Here is a 17,995-nt window from a genome sequence, read left to right on the forward strand (position 1 = left end):
TTTTACCCCAAACATGTGAAGTCATCATGAAAGGAATGCTTCCGAGCATGTGCAAAGTGCACTCCCACGAGCAACCACTTTGGGGGGTGAAAGTGGAAGCTTCCCAATCACAGGCATTTTTATTTCTTTGGCCGGTTTGAGCTCCGGCGCCATTTGTTCCTGAAGCACGACCCCACTGGAGCCTCCTACCCATCTCTCTCCATCCCGCAGGAACACGCTGAGGTTCAAGGAGCTCCTGAGCCCACTGGCGGCCCGTGGTGAGGAGCACCCCGAAGCGGGGCAGCTGGGAGACGTGTGAGCCGAGATGTGCAAGCCCCCCGCCGCAGCCCCTTCTGCTCTGCCAGGCACGCAGGGACCCACCTGGAGACGGAGGCGGCTTTTTAAATCTTCAGGCGAAGAAGTTCCACAGAAGGGCCTGCAGCTGCCACGTGGGAATGGCAGAATGTTGGCCGGGCCGGTGAGCCCTGGGGCAGGAGGAAAGACAACCCCCCCCCAAATGACACTACGTTTTGTAGCTGCCCTTCGTCTGGAGTGGGAAGTCATGGAGTGGCAGGGCTGGGGGGCGGGGCAGGCAGAAGGATTCATGTCAAGGTCTCAGCCACCCAGTTAGCCCTTTCCGGAGTGAGTCGCTCGCTTCTCCTGCCTGCGCTCCAGGCAAGCTCTTGGGCGTGTCCAGAGCAGCCCTTTTCTTCCACTTCAATTCTGCCCCTCTCTGAACTCCCACAACTTCTAGTCTGTGCTGAGTGGCACCCAGTGCACAGTTGTCCTCCTGGAATCGCAGGCTTGGAAGTCTGCATCTTTCTCGCTCAACGCCGACTCTGCAGTTGTACACAATAAATATGATGCCGATTTCCAGCGGCACACAGCCAGGAGTAGAACCACGAAATGAGATCTAGGGCTTCTTTAAACGAGCGATTGATAGCATCCTCGTGACTCGCCGTTCACGGATGTTCGCGGGACATTTTTATGACGTCGTGATCCTCCTGCATGTCTCCCGCTCCATTTCCTGGTTTTAGCGGTGGGGAGCAGGGGAATAAGCCTCAGAACACCCGACTCTTCTGAAATATGCTGGGATTTGCTGGGATTTCCTGCCATATGCAGGCAAAGTTGTGCTATAAAACACCCACTAGAGGGTGCTGTCCCTTCCCCCTGTAATTTCAGCTTGTTTTAAATGCGGAAGAGAAGTAAGAAGCAGAGCGATGGTAAGGGAATGCGATTTCCCTGCCTGAAAGTCTTCCTAAAAAGAGCAATGCTTGGATTCTGCTCAAAGTTATCAGCACACTGGATTGATGTATAGTAGCCTTCCCCAACTTGGTGTCCTCCAGGTACATTGGACTGCAAGGACCAGGCTGTCTGGGAACGATGAAAGATGCAGTCCAATACATCTGGGGGGGCACCAGGTTGGGGGAGGCTGCTGTAAGGTGCTTGTGGATATATTTATTTTTAAAATGGGGGATCCAAAGTGAGAGAGGAAGGGAAAGAGACGTAGGCGTGCCACTTCAATCCAGGCCCATCCCTGAAAGAGTCTGTGCCTCTTTACTGAGGAGGAAACAGGAAAATAAGAACCCACAAGAACAGATCTTGGGATCATGTTTGGAGCACAGACACCCTCCTTGTCCAAACAACCATTCACAGGACACAAATACCAGCATGTTTTGCCTCTGGAAACCGGCATCATCAGGCACGTCTGTAGAGGAGTGGGGTGGAAGGGTCATCACCTGGATCCCTCTCACACGTTCTCTCTCCCTCCCTCTCTCCCTTACTAAATCGCTCCAATAATGATCCCAGGGCCTGGCTGGAAGGTGCACCATGCAGCAGCCTTCCTGGAGCTAAGCCGCTCTCTGCCTGCTCAATCCCCAGCTGGGCTGAGAGGCTGCCCTGGGAACCCTACGAATCCCACCTTGAGCGCCACAATGGAAGGCAGGATCTGAGTAGTATCTATTTGCCCCAGCGGTGTGTGGCGTTTAAGCGAGGGCAGGGTGTTCCTGCCCACATCCTGGCGCCAGAGTCTGCGTTGGCGCTCTGTCGTCTTCCAGGTCAGGGGCTGGCTCCGACCTTTAAAGCAAGGGGGGGGAGTGACCCTCTTTCAGTCTGAGGGCCGAAATCCATTTCAGAGAAGGCCTGGAGGGCTGGTTCGGTTGATGGTAAAGACGGCGAGGACAAAACACCAGCCTATTTTAGCTTTAGCCTTTTATTACCAGTAAAAGCCTTCAAGAATGGGAGAAACTGTGCAAAAGCTGGAAAGGCACAAAAGTGTTGGGGGTCAGGAGAAAGGGGCATTGCCCTCAAAGGAAGCCTGGATGGCCATATTGGGACCCCCAGCGCTGAGGTCTGACACCCCAGCTTTAAAGATTCCCTGAAGAGCGCCTTATTTATTTATTACATTTTTATACTGCCCAATGGCTGAGGCTCTCTGGGCAGATTACAATTAAACCATGACATACAAGAAGTCAAAGTTTAAAGCGTTAAAAATACCATATAAAACCAAAATAAGATCGTCCAGGGAAAGCCTGTGTGAAAAGATACGTTTTCAGGAGGCGTTTAAAGGATGCTGCATTTTCCACCTCCCGAACCGCACGACGGAGGGTTTTCCAAAGGGTGGGTGCCGCTACAGAGAAGGCCCTGCCATCGAGTTTCTTCGTGACATACCATTCATTTCGGAATGGCCAGCAGGGCCTCCTCTGAAGAATGCAACTATCATCTGAGCGTATATAAGAGAAGGCGGTTTGCCAGGTAGCCTGGTCCCAAGTTGTTTAGGGCTTTGTAAGAGAATAGAATAACCTTGTACACGGCTCGGTAGTTGACAGGCAGCCAGTGCAGCTCTTTTAAGACAGGCTTTATGTGGGCAGAGCTAGGCGTCCCCGTCATCACCCTCGCTGCTGCGTTCTGCACAAGCTGCAGCTTCCAAACCACGCACAAGGGTAGCCCCACATAGAGTGCATTACAGTAGTCTAGTTGTGAGGTTACCAGTGCACGGGTGACCGTGGCGAGGCTATCCCTATCCAGGAACACGAACAGGGTTTGCCCCAGAGGGTCCTTCTTCATTCCACCCAGGACCCTCACTCAACCATGCTACTCCTCTTCAAGGTTCACACAGTGCTGGATACACAGAAAAGTGTTCTTGGTGGCCGCCAGACAGGTACGGAACTCCTTCCCCTTGGAAACCCACCAAAGTCTGTGCCAGAGTGCATTTTAGAAGTGTTAGTTCACCTACCTTAGCACTGGCTTTTGGAAGCCAATGTAAAGGCCTGGAGGTTGGAGTTTGATTTTATTCCGTTTTACTGTATTTTAATGCCGTGCAGTGTGTACTTCCCCCAATCCGACTGGCCCAAACCTAGCTATACATTAAACAAACAATACTGTAAAAAATTTGCTTTGCCATTGCTGTTCAGGTTGAGGCTGCGATGGGATTTCTAAAAGGGGAAGGCAGCACAGCTGTAGACCAAGAGGATACCCGTGCTTTTAAAAAGATAATCAGAAGAGAGAATTCTGCCTGATGCAGCTTCTCCCATCAGTGTAGCGCTACACTTGCATCCCTACCAGAAAGCCTTATCTGGGGCTGCTGAAATCTAAACAACTTTCCCCAACTTCTTGTGTCCCAGATGTGTTAGACCAGTGGTTCCCAAACTTTTTCAGATCACTGCCCCCTTGGTTCCACAAACTCATGCCCAGTGCCCCCTACCCTACACTATAAAAATCATTATTTAGAATAGTCGTTTTCAACGACCCACTAAGGAAGATAATAATAAAATTCAAAACAGTAACAGTTAATTGAATATTTATTCAAAATCCGAAGCACCCGCCGCAGGCTTGCCAAGGGAGGGAGGGAAAAGAGAGCGAACGCCTCTGTTTTGCAGCCAGCGTGGCGGGGCACACCAAGCAGGGTATGCCTCTTCATTAGCGTTTTGGTGCTTTTGAAACATTTCAGTTCACCATTAAAAGGACTCTTCTTAAACGGTATTAATACATGTGTGGATTCTTCCCCTATATGGCTTGGGACCAAACTACCTTCTCCCATAAAAATATCCCTGGGTTTTAAGACCTCATGGAGAGGCGCTTCTTGGAAAAGACCACTTTGAGCGCCCCCTTGCCTCTTAACGCCCCCCTATGCAATCCCACCGTCCCCAAGGGGGCAGTACCGCCCACTTTGAGAACCACTGTGTTAGACTACAACTCCCAGAATTCCCCAGCCAGCCATGAAAGAGATGAAGAAATAAAAAATGCAGTCAAAAAAATAATAATCTGCTACTACACCCACCCACCCCCGACCTGCTAGGCTCTTTCTCTGCACAACTCGACCCCTCCAGAACTGCTCAAGCCCACTGGCTCCAACTCTGCCTCCAACCCCTAGGCCCACTGGCCCCTTGACCACCACCCCAGTCAAGCCACACACCCAGGTATTTTTAAATCGCAAGCTGGCCACCCTCAAGGGGAGTCAAAGAAAGGGGCCGGAAGCCAGAGACTCAAGCGATAGACCGTTTGGGTTTTATTTGCAGAGCGCACCTCGCTCAAAGGGCCACGTCTCGTGGATTCAGCAGGGAGAAGGCCCCATTCTTGCGGAAGAAGCTCTCGATGCGTGTCTTGGGCGTGGGAGCAGTGTGGACGGTGGCCATCTTCCCTGGGGAGACACAAGGGGTGGGTGGGAGAGAAGCAGGAATGGAATCGTGCTGGCCAAGGCCTCTTCTAACTCACCAGTCCTTTCCGTGGAAGTGGGGTTGATTACAGAGTGCTCCGGGACTGCAGGTGTGCCCCAACCTCCTACTTCAACCCAGACCTGGATTTGGGGCTTCAGAAAACAGCCCGCTTCTGCTCAAACTGATTTGAAGTCCATCTTCTTTGACCCAACTTGGGGCTTCCTCTTTCTCATTGAGGACCATGGGAGATTAAAACACGGCTATCCTTCCCTTGGTCAGAATCGGATGACAGTTGCTAGCCTAGTTAGGGTGACCAACTGGAAAGGAGGACAGGACTCCTGCATCTTTAACAGTTCTATAGAAAAGGCAATTTCAGCAGGGGTCATTTATATGCATGCAACACCTGGTGAAATTCCCTCTTCATCACAACAGTGAAAGCTGCAGGAGACCTGCCCTCTTTTGCACTCTACAAAAGAGGGCAGGGCTCCTGCAGCTTTAAATTGTTGTGATGAGGAGGAATTTCACCAGGTGTTGCATGTATAACAATGGCACCTGCTGAAATTCCCATTTCTACAGAACTGTTAAAGATACAGGAGCCCAGTCCTCCTTTCCAGATGGTCACCCTAAGCCTAGTAGCCCCTTAGGAGGAGAGTACACCTGCCCAGTGTCAAATAAATAGGTGCAGGGGGTTTTGTGCCACGCATCTTTATATTTTTATTTATTTATTAAAAAGCAGATGGACGCTAATTTATTTATTTATTGGCAAAATTGGATGACAATTGGATGGAACGTTGCCCCTTCTGAAGGGATCAAGCCTGCCACATTTCAGAACGACACCCCACGGGGGTGGGAGACAAGCAGGAGAAGACTTGACATTCTGAGGGTTTCCAAAAGATGACGTGCTAATCCCTCGACATGTTCTTTGTGGAACATTGTTCTGAAAATTAGAGGCAGCCTAGAAGTGTCCCTAAGTGAGAAACCTGCAAAGTTTCAGAAGGATAGGTGCAGTTCCATCATACCAGAGTGCAGGACACGGAATAACGGACTCAAGTGACAGGAAGCCAGATTCCAGCTGGACATCAGGAAAAACGTCCTGAGTGTTAGAGCAGTACGGCAATGGAACCAGTTACCTAGGGAGGTTGTGGGCTCTCCCACACCAGAGGCCTTCAAGAGGCAGCTGGACAACCATCTGTCAGGGATGTGTTAGGGTGGATTCCTGCATTGAGCAGGGGGTTGGACAAGATGGCTTTATATTCTATGATTTTATGTGGATGAGTTCACCAATTCGGAGCCGCTGGGAAGGGAGCTATTTGCTTCCCTTCTCCACAATGGGTTTTTTGGTCAATTTGTATGAAAATAGCAAACATCACAGAGGTATATCTAGGCATTATGAGAAGTCTGGTGGCACTGAGAGACTGGCCGCATCTCATGGCCCCATCTTTGCCCCCCCTCAAAGCACAGTGATTGCAGCCCATGGTAAAAGATGCCCGAGGATCAGAAGGTGGACCTGTCAGTCATAGAATCATAGACTCATAGAATAGCAGAGTTGGAAGGGACCTACAAGGCCATCGAGTCCAACCCCCTGCTCAATGCAGGAATCCACCCTAAAGCATCCCTGACAGATGGTTGTCCAGATGCCTCTTGAATGCCTCTAGTGTGGGAGAGCCCACAATCTCCCTAGGTAACTGGTTCCATTGTCGTACCGCTCTAACAGTCAGGAAGTTTTTCCTGATGTCCAGCTGGAATCTGGCTTCCTTGAACTTGAGCCCGTTATTCCGTGTCCTGCACTCTGGAAGGATCAAGAAGAGATCCTGGCCCTCCTCTGTGTGACAACCTTTTAAGTATTTGGAGAGTGCTATCAGTCACTCAACTGCACTCCGTCCCCCTGCAGCATCTAGAGAAATGAAACCAAAGACGCTATTTGGAGACAAGGAAGATGTGCGTCGTATCTGAAACACGAGCCCTTAACGAAGATTCATTTTGGAACAGGTTTGTCGGCTTTGGAAGGAATCATAGAGCAGTAGCGCTGGAAGGGGCCTCTAAGGCCATGGAGTCCAACCCCCTGCTCATTGCAGGAATCCACCTTCAAGCATCCCTGACAGATGGCTGCCCAGCTGACACCAACAGAACAGGACCAAAATGTCCCAATTCTCCTCGGGCTTCGGATGTCATCTGATTCTGATGCACACCCCGAATACAGGCCCCACGGGAGCGCCCTGCCAGCAGCGCTCAGCGCCAACCCCCTGCAGCCCTTTAGGCTCCCCAGCCCAACTCACCCATCTGCCAGCCGTAGTTGAAGTTGGTGGTGATGGGAAAGGTGTACTTGTCCTCCGGCTGCGTGAGGAGGCGCGTCTTCAGGTAGCGGTAGCGGCCTTCATCCTCGTGGGAGATGCCCTGGTACAAGAGGGCCCGCACCTCCCGCGGCGCCGGCTTCATCTCGGCCTCCAGGATCATGGCGTCCAGCCCGGTCAGGTCGCGCTCCCGGGGCGGCCTCATGGGGGCCGGGGGCTTGGGAGGAGAGCTGGGCTTGACGGGCAGCGGGGCCTGGACGGAGGGGAGCCGGAGGGTGGTGTCCACGGCCTTCTTGCGGCGTTCCCGCCGGCTCTCCTGCTTGGCCTTGACCAGGGCCCCGTACTTCTGGTGCCAACCAAAGCGCAGCATGATCTCTTTCAGGTACTCCTCCTTCCAGAAGTTCTGCTGCAACGTGTCCATGTTCAATGGCCGCGCCATGGCTGGGTGGGGAGAGGACAATGCGCTGCCCACCACGAAATGCCACAAACCCAACCAGCGCCTTGGACCCCCTGCTGCTCAACTCTCACCAGCCCCCAGAGCCAGCCCAGCCGTGAGAGGCTGGTCCTCATTGAGGTGTGGCCTTTGACCTCGCTGGGGGCCTCTGGCAGGCACCAGATATGGGGAGTCATCACAGCTGCTAAAAAAGCCCCTTGTGAGCTCATAGGTCACCCGGCTCCAGCAGGAGTTGATGGGGTTGAAGCAGAGGTGCAACCCATGAATTTGAGGCAGAGGGCAAAGGCAATTGCATGCCCACCACTCGACATCATTCTGGACACTACTAACGGGCCGCTTTTCATTTTTAGTACCCGACAAAGGCCTAGAGAGCTTAATTAATTAATAGTTTGCTAGTGAAAGAATGTCAGGGAGACATAAGAACATTAAGAAGAGCCCTGACGCTGGATCAGACCAAGGGTCCAACTAGTCTAGCACTCTGTTCACACAGGGGCCAACCATCAGCCAGGGATGAAAGGTGCAACAGCACACTCCCACCCATGTTCCCCAGCAACTGGGGCACGCAGACTTACCACCTCGATACTGGAGATAGCACACAACCATCAGGGCTAATAGCCATGGATAGCCTTCGCCTCCAGGAATTGATCCAACCTTCTTTTAAAGCCATCCAAATTGGTGGCCATCACCACAATTTGGGGAAGTGAGTTCCATAATTTAACTATGAGCTGTGTGAAGAAGTCCTTCCTTTGGTCTGAATCTCCTACCAATCAATTTCATGGGGTGATCCCATTGAGTTCTAGTCTTATGAGATAGGGAGAAAAATGTCACCCTTTCTACTATTAGTCCAGCCTTCCTCAACCTGGCATCCTCCAGATAGGTTTGACTACAAGCCCCATCCTCTCCAGCCAACATGGCAAATGGCCATGCTGGTAGGGGTACTGAGAGTTGTGGCCCACCAGTTCTCAGACAGCCAAGCACGGGAAGATCAGCAACCAACCCCTACTGCTGTGTGACTTACAGAGAAGATGGAGGGGAGACATGAGAGCACTCTTCAAATACTTGAAAGGTTGTCACACAGAGGAGGGCCAGGATCTCTTCTCGATCCTCCCAGAGTGCAGGACACGGAATAACGGGCTCAAGTTACAGGAAGCCAGATTCCGGCTGGACATCAGGAAAAGCTTCCTGACTGTTAGAGCAGTATGTCAATGGAATCAGTTACCTAGGGAGGTGGTGGGCTCTCCCACACTAGAGGCCTTCAAGAGGCAGCTGGACAAGCATCTGTCAGGGATGCTTTAGGGTGGATTCCTGCACTGAGCAGGGGGTTGGACTCGATGGCCTTGTAGGCCCCTTCCAACTCTGCTATTCTATGATTCTGATTTGCTGAAACTTGCAAGAACCCGAGTCAAGCGAGATGTGTGTGTTTTCCCCTTAATTCTCCTTGAATTCCAACAATCCATCTGAACTCTAATAAAGCCATATTTATAGCCTAAGGGACAGAGAGTGAGGACCCAACCCTCTGCCTGTTTAGGCAGAAAACACACCTACAACTCCCAGCATTTCCCAGCCAGCCATGCTTCTTTCCTGTCTAAACAAGGATAGTTTTTCACCCCGTGGGCATCAGCCGACCGCAGATCCTGCGCCCCAGTTTTAAGGTCATGTGGAACAAAAGGCTGAAGAGAAGCCAAGATCACACAACGGTGATAGCAACCAGTGAAGGTCTCAGTTAGTTCTTCCCTTTCCAAGTTATATAGTGAAGGTCTCAGCAGCAGCAGAGACTTAAGACTCGAAAAGGAGAAGGGGGATTTTTTTTGGCACTTGCCCCTGTTGTAGTTCTACGGGGAAATCTCACCATAAGACAAGATTGCTCCTGTAACTTTCCCCAAGGCTGTTATTATACGTGGTGAAGCAGCTCAGTTGGCTAAAGAGGCCTCGTCTCCTGGACACAGAGGAGGAGTTTAGCCTGGAGAAGAGAAGACGGAGGGGAGACATGAGATAGCACTCTTCAAGGACTTGACTGGTTGTCACACAGAGGGGGGCCAGGATCTCTTCTCGATCCTCCCAGAGTGCAGGACACGGAATAACGGGCTCAAGGTAAAGGAAGCTAGATTCCAGCTGGACATCAGGAAAAACTTCCTGACTGTTAGAGCAGTACGACAATGGAACCAATTGCCTGGGGAGTTCATGGCCTCTCCCGTACCAGAGGCCTTCAAGAGGCAGCTGGACAAGCATCTGTCAGGGATGCTTTAGGGTGGATTCCTGCTTTGAGCAGGGGGTTGGACTCGATGGCCTTGGAGGCCCCTTCCAACTCTACTATTCCATGGTTCTGAGTTTGCACAGGGAAGGTGGTGGTGATGCCTACATTTTCCCGGGAATTTTAGCATTTCGGTTTCTGTTGTTTTAAGTCTGTTACTGTATTTTAAACCTTTGCACTGCTGCTATGTTTTCTTTTGGCTTTTTTTAATTTTAGACTCTAGTTTTAAACGTTTATATTGTTTTTTTTATCATGTTACACTTTATGGTTTTAAATTGTTGTGAACCACCCAGAGGGTTTCAGCTCTTGGGTGGCATGGAAATATAATTAATTACTTAATAATACAGGCCACAGGACTTCCCCTCCCCTGACTCAGCAAGCACGTGGGAAACCGGAGGTGGCCAATTTCCCCAAGGCTGCATGAAGGAAAGTGTGAGCCATGGAATCCAGGCTGAAAATAGTTTCTGGTGCCAAGGATGAGACAGATGAGGAAAGGAGGCCTGGGCTGCACATACCACCATCTACACACTCCTGGATATGGTGCCAGGTCCCTTTGGCTTAGGACAGTGGCTGCCACTCTCGGAAGCCCAACAATGAAGTCATAGAAGTCTACTGAACAAGAAGAACGGCTGAACAAGACAGTTTTTATTAAGTTGTTTTTGTCACTGAAGCTAATCAGAAAATATATGTATGATTCACTATGATTAAAGATCACATATCTGATCATTGAACGAAGACATTGAGTCATAGCATGGAATACTGTTGGAGGCTAACTTTCCTTCAGCTTGTTTTCCCCAACAAGACTTTTGCAAGAAACATATTGCAAGAAACATAGCACAACCCACCTCCCAAGGACAGAGAAGATCTTTGCATGTAATGAGGCAACGTGGAGGGTACCACTTTGCTGGAGGGATTTGGACTACAAATCCCTCCAGGACAGCAAGTGAGAGAGAATTTGGTGGTGCTGTACCATGGAAGAGATCACATTCCAAACAGTTTCTCTTGCATGCATCAAGTTCCTACGACATGACCACCTCCCCCCACACACAGCCACAAGAATGAATTCCAGGCTCTGCCTTTTGGCTTAATTTATCATCGACAGACTTTACTTCTCAGATTTGCGGGGTGGACGCATAGATTAAGCCATTCAGTACTGCACCATCTGCAAAGGAGCAGATTTCAATCCAAAGGAATCCAGAGCCATCAGACCCTGAGAAATCCACTTAGGACATATCTTGTATGAGGGATGGAAGAGCCACAGGGGGGTGCAAGGAGGTCCGTGGGCCACTTACAGCACCAGAGGAAACTAACCACAGGTGCAGTTGGGGTCTGGGGGTGAGGGCCTCCCTATCGGAGCAGCTTCCAGCCATTGCCAACACCACCCCGGCTCTCCTATTTCCTGTATCAAATGCTAGAGACACGTCACAGCTAAAGAGCAAAAACGTAGATGGCCAAGGCAAAACAATGCTAGGGGCAGGCAAATTCCCCGGGGGCCTTTGCCCCTCTCCGTAGAGGAAGCAGGAAGGGAGGGTGACATTATGGAAAGCAAATATATCAAAGCAATGGGAGAGGGAAGGAGGGAAAGATGCTCCCGATGGAGTCACGTCGGTGAAGCAGCAGCTGGCCAGGAAAGAGTGACGGGCTCTCGCTCTCCCTCTATCGCAAGTCCTCCGCAGTGAACATGCCCTTGGCCCGGCGCAAGATCGAGTCCTTGGAGGCGTCGTAGGGGTGCTCCTTGGAGGGGATCTCCAGCACAGCCGGGATGGACTTGGTGTGCGCGTCAATGGCGTGCCGGATCATCTCCGCAATGAACTGGTTGATGAGGACAATGCCGATGTCCTCACGGCACAGGAAGCTCCTGAGGGCAGAGAAGGACAGCACAGGCGGAGGTCACAGCTGGCTCTGGACAGGAGCGGCCTGGACACATGCGCAGCTCAACCTATTGAGCAGCCAGCACAGAAGATGCACAGAATCAAAGGAGGGCCCATCCTGACAGCGGACACAGTCCTGCGGCAAAGCCCAAGAGCATGGGGGTCAGGAGGTCCGGGTTCTAGCCCCCCCTCGGCCATGGAAACCCACCAGGTGACTTCGGGCCAGTCACAGACTCTCAGCCCAGCCCACCTCACAGGGTTGTTGTTGGGAGGATAAAGCAGAGGAGGAGGAGGATTATGTACGTATAGGCGGGCTATAAATGCAATAATAAATAAATCAATAAAATGGCAGAACTTTCTCAGTGGGGTGACGGACCATGAAAGGTGACGCGAACACGGTCTTGCAGATATTCCTGCTTAAAAACAAGCCTGTGTATATATATAAAAAAATGCAGAACCCTGGGAGGAGAAGGGAAAAATAACATAAAAGCAATCTACTGAAACAGAAGCACCGTTAGTACGTCATCTTGAAGAACACCACATAAAGTTGAACTTTGGGCTAACTAAAATTGTGCATGTTAGAGTTGAAAATGCCTTCCTCTTTTCTAAAGAGCACTGTGCGCATTGAATCAAAAGCCAATCCTGACATCTTTGCCCTAACCAGAGTGTAACGCAGCTGCTCTCAATAAATCTTGGATTTTCCTGGCATATCAGAGCCCAAAATTCCAGAAGAAACAGATGGGAGCAGCCCTGTAGCAGCAGCTCATAAAATAAGCATGTTTTCCGTGTCAGGAAATGTCACAAAGAGAACAATTCAGTCTTAAAGACATTTGCTTTCAGGTATGGGATGAAGAGACTCATGCGCTGGTTTAGAGTTATTCTCGGGACCTCTTAACAAATGGTTCACAAATGGTTCCTTGCCCAAGAGAGGGTTTTTCAAGACACCATATTAAATATCAGTAACAATGCTTAAATATACCATATACTTTTAAATGCAAAACGCCTCGCATTTTAATTTGTATTTTTAGCATTATAATACAGTACAATATAGAGAGGTTCTAACGCTTACTGCAAGCAGACGTTTTACACCTTAGCTGAATTCATTTGACTACATATCAAATCCGTTGTGCGCCTGTGCATTTGTCCTATTTGGATCAAGAAGCTCTTGTTTTCAAGCTGATGTGACTTTTATGATTAAAAGCATTTAGACTATGGCATCCTTGGTTTCATCCTTAAGAACTTAAGAGCCCTGGTGCTGGATCACACCAAGGGTCCATTGAGTCCAGCATTCAGTTCACACAGTGGCCACCTAGTTGCACACAGAAAATCCACAAGCCGGACACAGGTGCAACAGCACCCTCCCACCCATGTTCCCCAGTGAGTGGTGTACATATGCAAACAGCCTGTGATAGTGGAGATAACATAAAGTCATCAGGACTCATAGCCATTGAAAGCCTCCTCCTCATGTTTTGATACTGCTAGGCAGGGTGGATTTGATTTAAATCAATTTGATTTAAATCATGATTTAAATCACTACTCAGAAAGACACGATTTAATCATGTGAATTCCCCCCCCCCCAAAAGAAGTGCACTCTATTCATTGAATTTTTTGAAACTTAGCACGTACGAGGTAAGGGGTTGATTCTGTGTACATAGATTTGCAAAGGCACAATGGGATTGTGATCCCTGTAGACACAAATTCACAGTTTTGAGAAATGTAAAACCAAGCAGCTGTGATAATATCTTCCAGATAGAAAAATTGCCCAATAATCTAACAGAAACTTCTGGAAGAGCATGACATGGTGAATGGATTAATGGAATTCATTTACCCAAATATTTAAACATTGCATGAATATACAGCCCCATCCTACATAATTAAAAACTAATCCTTATTCCATGATGAATAAGCTTTGGACTATAATGTATCTATAAAACTATCTTTAGATAGATTTTTCCTAAAAAAAGCATTTTATTTAAAAAAATGTGATTTAAATTTTAAAAAATCCGATTTCTTTTGATTTTTTTTTAAATAATTGATTTTTATCCACCCTGCTGCTAGGAAGCCATAAGAACATAGGTGCAGCCCTGCTGGATTAGACCAACAGTACGTTTTGAGGTTTGGAGGGACCCAAAAGGTTGCTGGGAAGGAACCTGACAGTCCTCTACAATGCAGACCCAAAGCCAGCCCTTCCTCTGCCCCTGACACAACGGATGCAGAAGGTTTGCATCCTGAGGAAGTCAATACTTAGCATTCACTCACACTCACACTCACACTCACACACACACACCCCTTGACATCCAAGCATTCTCTTGAGGATGTGCTTGGGCCTAGGGCAGGAGGAGGGATGGACCAATCCCTGGTGAAAACAGGAATTGACCTTCGGGATGAAAGGCTGGGTCCAATTATCACCCCCTTATCATCACTGTGACACGTACAGAGAGCCCCGCCTAAGTATTAGGGCTAGCAGCTGCTGAGAGATCACGAAGCCCATCAGCCGACACATCTTGTGGCAGAGTTCCATGAGCCAGTTACAGGCAAGTAGAAAGGCAACTGCCTCTCCATTTGTCCTGCTGTGATGGAGGGGGGTGGAGTTTCTCTGTCCACCTTCGTCCAAAGCATTAACGTTGCTACCCTGTCAGCTCATATTGGTAGCTCAATGGGATGGGATGGATGATCTTCAGTCCTCTCAAATTCCCATTCTGCAAAAGGCATGGACGGAAAATTGCCTGGGGAACAGTGCGAAACTGAACACGGACTGCATTTTTCTCACTCTTTTGCGCCTTAATCTAAGACCTTGGAGCAACCGAACTCCCAGATCATTGTAGACAGACTGAAGTCACTCAGGAGTTCGAGGGTTGAGTGGGGTACGGATCTGGCGAATCCCCACTCAACCTTCTGCCATGCTTCTCTGCACAGAGCCTGACCCACTGGAGAGGCTGGGAATTCACCACACGACCCGTTCGGTCAAGGTCAGGTGGAGGCCCTTTGACAGGAGGAACCAGGAGAGGGGACTGGTGAGAGGCAGCTTGGACTGGGGCTTGGGACAGGACAGGCTGTTGGTGTGTAAACAGAGCATGGGCTGAATCCTGCTTCTTCTGGAAAGGGCCGGAGTTCAAGATGCTGCCTCCCTTCCTGGTGCGCGAACAGGGCCAGTTCTGACGGAGATCAAAAGGAGGTTGAATTCGCCAGCTCAGTGACCTGGCAAACCGAAGAAAGAGAGCTGTGCACAGATAGGGAAGGAAGCTCAAGCATTTAAAACAGGGTTTCTCAACCTGGCGCCCTCCAGATGTGTTTCACTACAACTCTCAGCATTCCTGCAGCCAACTGTGCTGGGAGTTACACCCAACACATCTGGAGACACCCGATTAGGGAGGGCTTTTAAAGTAGCAGGTTTCAACTATTATTGGTTCAAACAAACCAGAATCAAATCCGGGTCTTTTCCTGCATGAGAAATACCATTGCCAGCTTATTCCCTGCTCCTGTGCCTTTCACAGCACCCTGCACACAAATTTATTGGTTCAAACAAACCAGAATTAAATCCTGGTCTTTTCCTGCACGAGAAATACCATTGCCAGCTTATTCCCTGCTCCAGCGCCTTTCACAGCACCCTGCATGCAAATTTAGCCAATAAAAAGTCACGCGACCAAGAGTTTCCCCTGTTGGATTTCAGCCTGCCAAAGCACTACCAGAGGCAGAGGGGCAGGCCAGGAAAACCGAAGTTAGCTACCCCCACTTATTTAGTGGGGCAGGAAGAGAGACGGGCATCTCTTTTTCTAAGTGGTTATCACAGGCTGACCAAGCAAAGTCCAACCCATTCGCAAGTCACATGAATTCCTAGCAGGAGGATCAAGCAGAGGAAGGGTCCACGCTACCCAACGAAGAAAAGGGGAAGCTCTAACCTTTAGGCATGCTGCATTAGAAGACTACGCTCACCGCCTCTGAGGAATAGTTTCCGAAATCCCCAGTTCAATGGAGGCGACGTCCCCGTCCCCTCCCAAGACGTCTGTATGCACATTCCAGCTAGATCTTTTTTGCACCCCAAGAGAGAAGGGGGGACCCAATAAACACTCCTTGGGGCCCTCTACTTTCTACCCAGAGTGGCATCTCTGGCAGTCTAACTTGCAGGCAGGCTGAGGTCTGTGGTGACAGCTGGGGGTGGGGGTGGACTGGTCTACCACCCCCTTTACAGAGTTCTCAACGCAGAGAAGCCCAGGAAAACTACCTGCAGGCCCTGATCCCACAACGCCCCTGCAGCCCACTGGCAGGGGGCTCATTTCCCAAGAGGCTCATCCCTCACACCCTACAAGTCAGTGTGTTCCCCGTGAACACGCTGGGGGTTGGACTGGATGGCCTTTGAGGGCCCTTCCAACTCTACAATTCTATGACTCTATGACTCTTATGAGCTGCCCCCAAACACCCCAGATACAGAAGGGCCCTCTTTGCGCCACGCGACGTAGCTGGTCCTGACGCAGAGCCCCTTTGGGGGACTCAGAAGAGGGGAAGTGAAGGCCGCAGCCCTACGCCCTCTTCCCTGTGGATCTCACTGTGGATCCACTGCACAGAGTGAACTGACTTCAGAGTAGACCTACGTCTCTCCACCCCACCACCCCACCCCACCAATTTGATATATCACCTTTCCTCCAAGCTGGTGCCCTCCCCCCACAGGTGGTTTTTTTGGACTACAACTCCCATCATCCACCGGCCTTGCTGGCTGGGGATGATGGGGGTTGTAGTTCAACACACCTGGAGGGCGCCAGCTTGGAGACGGCTGCGCTATATTGGCCTCTTCCATCCAAGATCACAACCACCCCCTCCCACAATGGTTTAACCCAATAATACCCCCTCTCTCTCAGGCACGTAGGAAGATGGAATAACAGACCTCCCCCCCCCCCCCCGGAAAGGATGGTTCATTCCTTCCAGAAGCGGCCATTTCGCCTATACGTTTCCTTTGGTTTTACTCAATTCCCCCCCCCGCGCCAGAGAATGGGCAGCCCCAAGAACGCAAGTCGCCCCCCCATCCCTCCTAGCGTAGTGGTCTCTTCCTCGCCGTTTCCACGGTAACCGGCTGCTGCGGCAATTCCTCCTTCCCTCCATCCCCCCTCCACCCTAACCGGCTGCTGCGGCTCTTCCTCCTTCCCTCCACCGCCCCCTCACCGAAAGGCCTCCTCGATCTCGGCCAGGGCCGTCTCCTTCTCCACCACCAGGAAGTTCGGGCGCCGGTGCTTGTCGAGCTCCCCGACGCCGCCCAGCAGGAACCCGGTCACGGTATCCTCGTCGCCCAACACGGCGATGAGCTTCCCCCGGCCGGCCATTGTGACACAGAGAGCAAGAAACGCACTGCGGAGAAACCTGGCCCCGCACGGCCGCCGTAGGGGGGCTTTATGGCCGAGAACGGCGCAGGCGCACTGTTCAAGGGCACCGTGCCCAGCTGTTGCGCATGCGTAGCGAATTAAAAAAAAAACGTACGAACATAGAGATACGAAAATGTAGAGAAGGGCATACGTTGAATTGCGGGTTACATAGGCCTACATAGACTGAGCGCTGAGTTTGCAAACTAAAGACCGAGGAGAGAGTCTAGCCCAGCGTTCCCCAACCTGGTGCCCGCTGGGCTGGCTGGGAATGTCATAAGAACAGCAGAAGAGCCCTAATGCTGGATCAGACCAAGGGTCCAGCTCCTCCAGCACTCTGCTCACCCAGGGGCCAGGCAGCCATCGGCCAGGGACCAAGGAGGCAGCACATGGTGCAACAGCACCCTCCCACCCATGTTCCCCAGCAACTGGGGCACACAGGCTTACTGCCTCGAGTACTGAAGATAGCACACAACCATCAGGGCTAGTAGCCACTGATAGCCTTTGCCTCCAGGAATTGATCCAACCCCCTTTTAAAGCCATCCAAAGTGGTGGTCATCACTACATCTTGTGGTAGTGAGTTCCATAGTTTAACTATGCGCTGTGTGAAGAAGTCCTTCCTTTGATCTGTCCTGAATCTCCCACCCATCAGCTCCATGGGATATGACCCCACTGGGTTCTAGTATTTTGAGAGAGGAAGAAAAATGTCTCCCTCTCCACATTCTCCATACCATGCATAATTTTGTCCACCTCTGTCATGTCTCCTCTTAGCCTCCTTTTTTCCAAGCTAAACAATCCCAGTTGATGTGACCTTCTCTCGTTGGGGAGATGCTCCAGCCCTTTAATCATTTTATCTCCCCTTTTCTGCCCTTTTTCCCAGCTCTATAATATCCTTTTTTAGGTGTAATGACTCAATGCTTGCACGAGAGAGGACCAGAACTGTACACAGTATCCTAAGTGTGGTTGCACCATAGATATGTATAAGGGCAGTGCGATACTGGCCGATTTATTCTCAATTCCTTTTCTTATACTGCCTAACATGGAGTTTGCCTTCTTTGCAGCGGCCGCACACTGGGTGGACATTTTCATCGAGCTTTTCCACCACGACCCCGAGATCTTTCCCTTGGCTGGTCATGAGCTGCCGTT

The 17,995-nt window shown here is 50.5% G+C and overlaps 2 protein-coding genes across 2 annotated transcripts; both read right to left on the reverse strand.

The window, feature by feature from the left end:
* Positions 1-4,479: 4,479 nt before the first annotated feature.
* Positions 4,480-9,398, reverse strand: SPMIP1 (sperm microtubule inner protein 1). The gene is made up of 3 exons (XM_063134234.1): positions 9,229-9,398; positions 6,911-7,366; positions 4,480-4,618 (listed from the first exon to the last, which is right to left on the reverse strand). The coding sequence occupies exons 2-3, from the start codon at positions 7,362-7,364 to the stop codon at positions 4,509-4,511; spliced, it is 564 nt and encodes a 187-aa protein (XP_062990304.1). The 5' UTR covers positions 7,365-7,366; positions 9,229-9,398; the 3' UTR covers positions 4,480-4,508.
* An 856-nt stretch (positions 9,399-10,254) lies between these two features.
* Positions 10,255-16,851, reverse strand: ATP6V1F (ATPase H+ transporting V1 subunit F). Its single transcript, XM_063134544.1, has 2 exons — positions 16,656-16,851; positions 10,255-11,488 (listed from the first exon to the last, which is right to left on the reverse strand). The coding sequence occupies exons 1-2, from the start codon at positions 16,811-16,813 to the stop codon at positions 11,287-11,289; spliced, it is 360 nt and encodes a 119-aa protein (XP_062990614.1). The 5' UTR covers positions 16,814-16,851; the 3' UTR covers positions 10,255-11,286.
* Between the last annotated feature and the right edge of the window lie 1,144 nt (positions 16,852-17,995).

The sequence above is a fragment of the Elgaria multicarinata genome, chromosome 9 (genome assembly GCF_023053635.1).
Source record: "Elgaria multicarinata webbii isolate HBS135686 ecotype San Diego chromosome 9, rElgMul1.1.pri, whole genome shotgun sequence".
NCBI lineage: Eukaryota > Metazoa > Chordata > Lepidosauria > Squamata > Anguidae > Elgaria > Elgaria multicarinata.

Coding starts and splice junctions, on each gene's coding strand:
- SPMIP1 (XM_063134234.1), bottom strand. CDS start 7,364: ATGGCGCGGCCATTGAACATGGACACGTTGCAGCAGAACTTCTGGAAG. Junction 4,619..6,910: donor CAACTACGGCTGGCAGATGG/GTGAGTTGGGCT, acceptor GTGTCTCCCCAG/GGAAGATGGCCACCGTCCAC.
- ATP6V1F (XM_063134544.1), bottom strand. CDS start 16,813: ATGGCCGGCCGGGGGAAGCTCATCGCCGTGTTGGGCGACGAGGATACC. Junction 11,489..16,655: donor GAGATCGAGGAGGCCTTTCG/GTGAGGGGGCGG, acceptor CTCTGCCCTCAG/GAGCTTCCTGTGCCGTGAGG.